Here is a 9,739-nt window from a genome sequence, read left to right as displayed (position 1 = left end):
AAAAGGCAGGAATCATGGTCACAGGCAGGCAATGGTCTTACACAGGTTGGCAAACAGGCAGGTGAATCAAAACTAGGACTGAAGGCTGGTTCTCACAAACGAGCTAGGGAAAGGCTTAGTAGAGACGAAACAAACAATACCTCACAAAGGCACAAACAGAATGAACAGAACTAAATAAGGAGCTGATGAGACCTGGTGAGTAACTAACACAGGTGAAATCGATGAACAAAAATGAAAGACTGTGCTACGTTCAAGAATACAAAGAAACAGGGCTACGTTCAAGAACACAACGAAACAGAACACATGGTTGACTAAGAAAATAAATACAGTACCTTACAGCTGGTTTCTATCCTTGCCCCCTAATCAGGGACTGATTCAGATATGAGACAGACACCAGGTGAGCGAGCGGGTTCTCTGGCCAATCAGTGACAGAAATCCATTGGTACTTCCTGGGAGAGAAGAAAACAAGCAGTCGACTTGATTGACTCTAGTCTAATGTTTATTTCAAAAGCACAAATCCCAAAATAATATCTCCTCAGCATAACACAGTGCGCAGTGAAGCGTGAAAACAGAGGTTTGTTTCTGATGCATTTAGAGTGTGTGTGTTTGTGGGTGGGTGTATGTGTGCTGAAGATTGTGTAGAATAACCTCCTGAATCCACTTTCACTGTTTTACTAACCTTAGTTCATTCATGACCGCTGGTAACACTTGATTGGAGAGCCCTCTCCTACTACAAGCGCTCTTGTGTTTAGATCGCTTGGCATGGAACAGAATGCAAGCGGTTATTTGCCGGTGGTTGGGATCATGGAATCAGAATGAGTTAGTTAGGATTCTAATTCTATGGTCAATGTTCTCACTCCTATCTGACATTGGGTGGACGATGCAAAATGGAAAATAAACATAATGGCCTCACAACCACCCACCCTCTGTGGACACCCTAAATGAGGCATGCTGTGTGTTTGTATGTGTGCTTGTGTGTGACTACTAACTCCTACTATAGATCATAAATGGGAACATGCTTTCCACTGTTAAATCCATGTCTCTGTGTGGGTGTTGGTTTGTTATATTTTACACTTTTTAGTTGTTAATTGAACATCAAAACATAAGGCACTTGATCTTAGTTAAATAGAGTACAGTCCTTGTGAGAGGGTAAAGTCGTGTGTTTGTATGCGTGTGTGTGTGTAATCCTGTATAATCCACATCTCTGTATGTATGTCAGTTTAATGAAGGCGTGAGTGGAGAAATGGGTTGGGTGGGTGAGGGATGATTGATCCATGTCCCAGGGATGGGAACATATAGCATGGTAGCATACAATAGAGTTTTTATTTTTCTGAGTAGCCAATAGGTCACTATGGAACCAACAATTAAATTATGATCATGGTGACAATAATGATGATCAGGAGGAGGAGGGTGATGATTATAATGATAATGATGATGATTATAATGATGATGATGATGACAACAATGTTTGTAGAAAGATAAATTACTTCAGTGTGTTTTACTCTCTTAGCTGGAGACCTATTTGTCCTACCAAAGCATCGCGGTTCTACTTACTACAGAGGTTTCCATTAAATATATAACGGGTACCGATTGACGGTGTGTTAGTGGATAGAGAGAAAGGGAGTGGGTAGAGAGAAACGGGAGCGAAAGAGAGAGAGACCACTTGGCAAAGACGTCAATTCAACGTTTGCACGTTGGTTCAACGTAATTTCATTGAAATGACGTGGAAACAACATTGATTCAACCAGTGTGCCCAGTGGGAGAGGGAGATGGCATGGTCTCGTGACGCCCGTATTGGCATCACTCCGGTTGGAAAAGAGAGATGTGAGGAGAGACGCTTCCATTATTAGACCGGTGCTCACGGTCACGCTCACTCCTGGAGATGCGCGCGTTGCTGCGAGACCAACGGATAAYTTCGAGGAGAGAATCGGCGAGGCGCTGAGATAGCCTAGCCTTCTGTAGGTTACACCCGGACATATAGAGACCGAACTAGGGTCTACGAGCCAGTCAAAGCAAGACTGCGCATTATCTGCACTTGGATATACCCAACAACGCACGCACACAATCATCCCAAACCGCGATGAGGAACAACTAAACACCAGGAAACTGAAACAACTCAATATGTAACTTGGACTCAATGCGCAACTTGGAGTTATGTTGGACACGGGTTTGTTTTCATGAATTCCAAACTTGTATCGCTACACTGAGGACGTGCTCACGTTACAACATAAACGAATAACTTCACAGTGCCATTCAGAGACAATTTATTATTTTAGGAATCCATTTTACTTTAATAATGTCCAGGATTATGCAGATGACGTGAGTGACATATTTTGGTAACGCGCGTCAGTTATTTTGCGGAGGCTCCAGTTAGTCTGTCGTGGCTTGACCATTTTATTAGCTAAATCTGTTCAAACCAATGTTTTCTTGTCCTTATAGGAAAACAACTGCATACCATTTGATATTTATTAGAATGATGACAGGCGATTTGTTTGTAAATTATCTGTCAGCTTTAACATTGCTCAGATAGCCATCCCGCTGGGCACACACTGGTTGAATCAACGTTGTTTTCGSGTCATTTCAATGAAATTATGTTGAACCAATGTGGAATAGACGTTGAATTGATGTCTGTGCCCAGTAGGCTGCTGTGTGCATCTCCATTTGAGAGACAGCGGGGACTTGAGCACACACATCTGAAGTAGGCTCTCCTGCCCAGTTTGTAACTTGTTCCCAATCTCTTGTGTTGCCTTGTATTATAGGCTGAAATTATATTTTAAGGATATTTCTGTGACCACCTGGACATAACTTCCCGCTTCTTTAAAATATCCAAACAATTAAGCAGCTGTGAGATTACGATCAATTCTGTTTCATGTACTGGACAACTTTTAATTGTTTGAACGGTTTTATTTTCAGACAGGAAATATAATTGCTCTCTGCTTTATTCTGGCGCACTCCACGGGCATAGTTTATCGTTTGGCTGCTTAGAATGAACTTGGAGGATGAAACTGGGAGGAGGAGAGGGAATGAACAGCGATAACACAACATTAATACTTTTAGTTATAGCCTAATGTTTTTACCCTCAACTTTTAGGATATCATTTTATGTCAGCCATCCTCAACTAATATAAAACAACGTTACCAACAGCATCTTTATTACAACAACATTTTATTCTCACTTTAATCAAGTCCATCCATCGTGTTACTCATGGCTTCACCCTTGGATAGTGCATGTRCAGTGGGGCTGGGCGACACTAATGGTTCGACCAGCGTTTTTTCTCTTCCCTGCAATCAGAGCGTCTCTTCCCTGCAACTGGCCCCCTACTCCCCCGAATCCACGGCGCTCTTCGCTACAGCCATCACCCTCATGGTGGTCTTCACCATCGTGGGAAACATCCTCGTCATCATTGCCGTCCTGACCAGCCATGCACTCCGAGGACCACAGAACCTGTTTTTAGTGTCGCTAGCYGCTGCAGACATTTTGGTGGCGACCCTCATCATCCCATTCTCCCTAGCCAATGAACTGCTGGGATACTGGTACTTCAAGTCTCTGTGGTGTGAGATCTACCTGGCGCTGGACGTTCTGTTCTGCACTTCCTCTATAGCTCACCTGTGCGCCATCTCATTGGACCGTTACCTGTCCATCAGTCGGGTTACCTACTCCCGCCAGCGCACACCCATGCGTATCAAGGCCTCCATCGTGGTGGTGTGGCTCATCTCGGCCATCATCTCCTTCCCTCCTCTTCTGTCGCTAAATAAGAGCGAGCCCGGCGGGGAGGGGAGTGAGAGGGGCCCTCAGTGCCAACTGAACGACGAGCGCTGGTACATCCTCTACTCCACCGTCGGCTCCTTCTTCGCCCCATGTCTCATCATGATCCTGGTCTACATGAGGATCTACCAGATCGCCAAGCAGCGCACACAGAACCCACCAGGCGAGCCCAGGAAAGACGGGGTGGGCTGTGCCACCCCAAATCAAACCCCTCGGGGGATCCAAGCCAACGGGAAGGAGGACAGAGGGGAAACCCCAGCTATGCTCCACAAAACCACCAGCGTCAGACCCCCCACCCTGGCTGTTACTCCATCACCGTCCCCTGACCAGGCCAATGAGACCCGCTCCCCTTCCACCCCCACCATCCAAAACCTCCTCCATCCTCCGGTTCTATCCCTAGCTCCAACCCCAACCACCACCTCCCCTCCTACCTCCCCCCTGGGTCCTTCACCCTCCTTGGTCTCACCGTCTCCCTCCCCCACTCTCCCCCCACCAGCCCCGGCCAAACCCAAACATGGGGAGAAGAAGGTGAAGAAGGGAAAGAAGTATAACAATAATATGGACAGRTCAGACAGCTCTGACAGTGACATGGAGAACGAGGAAGGGGGGAGGACGGGAGTCAACAATCCTAGCATGGCTGGTTCAGCCGGCATCCATTCTCCTGCCACCATCCAGAAGTACAGGGACATGATCGCCACCTCTAAGGGGGCTCGGCTGGTGGCAGGGAGGAGGTCTAAGCCGGAGAGCACTCCGGGAGCAGCACGTCGAAAAGCCATGGTGAACCGAGAGAAGCGCTTCACGTTCGTCCTGGCCGTGGTGATCGGAGTGTTTGTTGTCTGTTGGTTCCCTTTCTTCTTCTCCTACTCGCTGCAGGCCATCTGTCCTGAGACTTGCTCCCTCCCTGATCCCCTCTTCAAGTTCTTCTTCTGGATTGGCTACTGCAACTCCTGTCTGAACCCCGTCATATACACCATCTTCAACCAGGACTTCAGAAAGGCCTTCAAGAAAATCCTCTGTAAGAACACCAAGGGCACCTTCTTCTAGACTGAATGCTCTGTAAGGACAACAATGGCAACCTTCCTTTAGTAAAGAGGCCTTAAACAGATGATCTGTAAGGTCAGTCCTTTCTTTTCAGTCCTCTCTAAACTCTTTGAGGTGTAAAAAACAGCACAAATATTCTGTAAACATTCTGACTGAATTTAGATTCTAATTGATGATGTTACGAAGGGCTGCCYATTCTATAACGCTGAATCAGAATAGTTGTAGGATAGCTCACCTTGCAACAGAAAGAAACTCTAAGGGCTCGTTGTTTTAGTCCCTTGGTACGTAGCTGCAGACGTCTAGCCGTTACCTGGAGAACTGTGACGGTCCATTGCAAGGGCATAGTCTGGGGAGAGCATGTGCAATATATGTTATGTGAATTCTACTCTGGGGGGCTTTAGAATGATACTGTGTAAGAATCCAAGGGCATGATCCTGATCCTTTAGTAAAAGGTAGGAGGTATGTTCTGATCTATGAGCATTACACAGTATGCATAGAGAGTGCGGAAGGAAGAGAGAAGGAGGAAAAGAAAATGCKATTTTTGATTTTTAGTCACTCGTGACATAAAGGACATGTTGTTGCTTGGAAAATGACAGTGCAACGCTGCTCTCGTCAAAATATGACTGACTGACTGACATTAAGGTTGTCTGGGAAATCTGTTTGATTAAAAATTGAGAAACCTTTTGGGTATAGCAGTACACCACTGCTCGCTGAGAACTCCTGATCAAAACAACAGTCTTGAGCGCTGCCATTCAAGGACTTTAAAGCGATGAAACAAACAAATATCCTTTTATCAGCCGACTGATAAACAAAAGTGAACAGTGTGAGATGATAGGCCAGACCTGTTTGCCTGTTTAAGCACCACCAGAGGCACTTCTCTTTATCAAAGGGCAGAACCACGAGGAACGCACAAGACCCTGGTCGCCTGTCCACTTACGCCTGCATAGTTACTTTTATCCTGCCTCAAGAATAGCATGTGTTCCTGTAGAGATGTTATCCATATGAGAGAGAGAGAGAGAGAGAGAGAGAGACAACAACAGGACTCTAACTGTTCATGAGACAACTAACTCTCTCTCAAACTCTGATGCCCACCACTGCTCTCATGTGGGGCTTAGGCTATATTTTGAAAGACAACTTTGTACCATAAACTTTCCTCTGGCTCTGTGTTTTAAGGTGCATCTCAATAGCCTATTGTGGCGTCCTCTGCTTGTGTCTTTTGCTTCATCTGCACTGAAAAACAAAGGATATAGGTGGATGCAATATGAAGGATCAGGCATTTGTTTCCACCTGTGTCAGTGCAGGTGAACTAAAAGATGAGGAGAGTAAACAGCTTAACACTACTGTTATACACCCCTATAAGAGAATTTGAGTTCCAAATGGCAACCTATTCGATATATAGTGCACTACTTTTGACCAGAGCCCACAGGACTCTAGTCTAAAGTAGTGCACTATGTAGGGAATGGGGTGGATTGGATCTAAAGTACTAAAGTACGGAAATGTATGCACTCACTACTGTAAGAGGCACTTGATAAGATCGTCTGCTAAAAGACTAAAATGTCAATTTAATCTGTATATTGGATCTATATAGCACAATTTCAAGTGCTTAAAGCGTATCACATTTTTAAGAGGATAAATACTTTCCCAAATCCCTTGACAAGGAARGCAAATTTGGGACATTTAAGGATTTTTTGGAATGCAGTATAGTCGTACATATTTTTTTTCTTCTATCAAAGACACTGGACAGTGACTATCTGGCTTTGTTTGAGTGGATTCATCTGACTTCAGCCTGAAAGGACATTGCTATTAACGAACACACTGCTCCCCATTGAACAGAACAGAACAGTGGCTGTCTATGAGAGGAGGAACTCAGCCACATTAGCTTTACTGCTGGCCTGACACAAACACTTCAAACAGTCTTAAAAACACTAGTTGATATTGATTATAATACTGAAAGCCCAGGTCCTGTATATCCTCAGCTACTTCTGGAAGGACATTCATCCCATAAGATAATATAGTACTTTATTAAGCTCCCAAATGGCAAATATGGGATGGATGAATTAATGAATGATTGATTGCTTGATAGATCAATGTATTGATTGATTTGGGAATGTACCTGCACTGGCTGACTGGACTTCTACCTGGCACATTCCTTTATTTCTGAGAGGTACTGCTACTCTTTACAGTTGCTCTTTATGTACAGTATTTCTCAGAGACTGACAGGTCGTGATGCTTTTTGTGTCTCTCCCTCACAGAGGCTATGTCTGTAACTGTGAATGCTATTTAGGTGTCATGACACTATAGGACAAGGGCTGTCGGCAACAACACTTCTAATCTCCCGTTGTCAATTTCTGCTGACCCTTGTGTGTGTGAGAGAGACTGCATGAGTGTATTTGCTCATGATGCACTTCTAGTGGTACCATCTGCAAGTGTCTGGTAAACTTATGTAAAATGTCTGGGGTACTCATGGACTGTGCCAGTGCCTCCTCTGGCTGATATTGTATACTGTAGATCTTCACATACTGGTAAGCACAGAAAAGAGATGTAGTGATAGAGACTCTGGCCAAAGAGCTCTCTCCCTGAGGACACTAGTCACTAGATGGCCATGCTAGAATGTACAAAACTATTTCGAAAGTACATKATCTATTTGTTCTTCCTTTAGGGTTATGGTTAGTGTTAAGGATATGGGTAAGGTCAAAGGCAAGGTTAGGATTAGTTGCAATTGCTTTTTGTATTGAGAATTGCGTTTTGTGGAACTCCGTTCCGTCCTTTCAAGCATGGCCTTTTAGTGATGCCCCGGGACACCAGCTGACACGGACAGAGCGGGACTCAGTGACACTGTCATGCTCTAATAAGGGGCTGTGATTGGATAAGCTATATGTATTATTTATTTATTTAGAGCCATTTTGAGTTTCCTGTTAGTTTCATATTTATATATTTTTTTCTTTTTGACTGTGCTCTCCAAGCAAGGCAAAGCTAATGTGAACAAAATAGTGTAAATACTGTATAAAATCTGAATATGTTGAAWGAGATTCATTGATTTAAAGTCAGCAGAGAAACAGGATTCAGGAGCAGACGTATGTTTGCAGGGGTTGGGGTCATTTCTACTGGAACTCAGTCAATGCAGAAGATGAATGTCAGGATTTTTTTTTTGTTGTTGTTGAAATATTGGTAAAATCTGGGTCGTGGAGKATTTTTGTATTTATTTATTATTTTTAACTTGTTTCTTAAACATTTTCAGTGGTGTTTTGTAAAGACTATCGTGCTGATGTGTGGCGCTTTAACATCCTGTGGTTGCAGAACCATGGAGATCAGCAAACAACCGCACTCTGTGTTGGCACAAATCGTTCTGCGACAATAACATTTGCATTTTAAAATGCGATTGTCATTGAACTTTTGGTGCTAACAGGGCAGCCATGAAAACTCAATGTATAGTGAATCATCATCCCCATCAACAATCTCCCTACTCTTCTGACCTGCCTGGACTCTTTTTCTCCCCCTGCTGTGTTTGACCCTGGCCTCTCTCCCTCTCCCTCCATTTGGAAATAAAGCAGTTTAAATAAGCATGGAGTGATCAATCATTTAAAATCATTGTATACAGTACTGCTGTCTGTGGTGTTAAAGGGGACATGAGTAAAACGGCTTGGCCCACTACATGGGGGTTTGAAGAATATTACACACTGACTCTTGGGGGTGGCTCTAAATATAGCAGATTTAAATGGATCAGTCTTAACAGGGAAATCTGCAGTTCGAACAATAACAAAGCGGTTACCCCGCCACTGATTTAGTAAACAGCTGAGGGACGGGACTGGAGAAATGTAACCACTTACAAACTCATGGACAGAGCTATGGATACAAGGACTAACCATGCATGATATCAACATTATTTTGTTTACATTTAACAATCTTATATTTTGGGTTCTGATGGGGTATGACAGTTGAACTAAGCTCATGAGGCATCTATACATGATATTCTTCTTGAATCAATGGGTATTTATCATTAATTTAAATGCAGATTTCCCTTTAATGTCCTTTTAACATTGTGGAGATGCCAAAAGCCCATGGTATACTGTTTAACATTAGTTTCTTATTACGAGATAATTGGTTTCTTATTATGGGATAATTCTAATATTGTGTACCCCAACACATGTGAGCGCAATGAAAACTTTGTTTTAAAGTMGTTCATGGCATACAGGAAGCAGCACAAACACTGCCAGTTACTGTATCCCTTGTGAGCTTATCGTATGTGATCTTATGTGAAGTTAATGCGATAGCATGTGACAACATGTAACAGCAACATTTGATAAAATGAATGAAACTACACATGTGAAAACATCTTGTGAAAAAATGTTCGACAACATCGGGAAGCAACATTTCAAAATGCTATACCACATGTGAAAGTTAGATTTTCACATGTGAACGTTTTTCACATGAATGTGCAAATTTGATTTTCACATGTGAGGTGAAAACGTGTTATTCTCCTCACATGTGAAAAGGTGGTGTTAACATGTGAACACTAAATGTAACACATGTAAACATATGGTTTCACATGTGAACAACTGACCTCACGTGTCTTTTTTTGTGAAAATTTCAGCTCAACATGTGAAAACAGCTATTTCAGGGAATGGAATTATATAGGGGTTTTAAAGTAAGTGTACAATCTTTCATCATTGACAATATGATTACATTTCACATGATCACTTAGTAGTGACTTTTCAGTATTGACTCCACCTGGGATTTCCACCTGGGATTTGAACTCACAGGAGTATGCTGAGTTTCATTCATTACCTACAGTACATCTCTGCACTTAGCAAAATAGTGCCATCTGCACTGCTATTTTAGTTATCAGTTAATCTGACTATTAACTCATCATGGATTTWATTTACTTATCTCAGCAATTTGAAGGGTTTTCTGTATAGTTGTCTAATGTTGGTGG

General features: G+C 43.0%; 1 protein-coding gene across 1 annotated transcript; it reads left to right on the top strand.

Moving 5' to 3' along the window:
• The first annotated feature begins 1,776 nt into the window (after positions 1-1,776).
• Positions 1,777-8,366, top strand: LOC111973758 (alpha-2B adrenergic receptor-like). Its single transcript, XM_024001149.1, has one exon. It carries the CDS (start codon positions 3,205-3,207, stop codon positions 4,807-4,809), a length of 1,605 nt encoding a protein of 534 aa, XP_023856917.1. The 5' UTR covers positions 1,777-3,204; the 3' UTR covers positions 4,810-8,366.
• Positions 8,367-9,739: the final 1,373 nt, after the last annotated feature.

This window comes from Salvelinus sp. IW2-2015, linkage group LG15 (assembly GCF_002910315.2).
Source record: "Salvelinus sp. IW2-2015 linkage group LG15, ASM291031v2, whole genome shotgun sequence".
NCBI lineage: Eukaryota > Metazoa > Chordata > Actinopteri > Salmoniformes > Salmonidae > Salvelinus > Salvelinus sp. IW2-2015.
The sequence above is the reverse complement of the archived record's forward strand: the minus strand, read 5'-3'. Positions and strand labels throughout refer to the sequence as shown.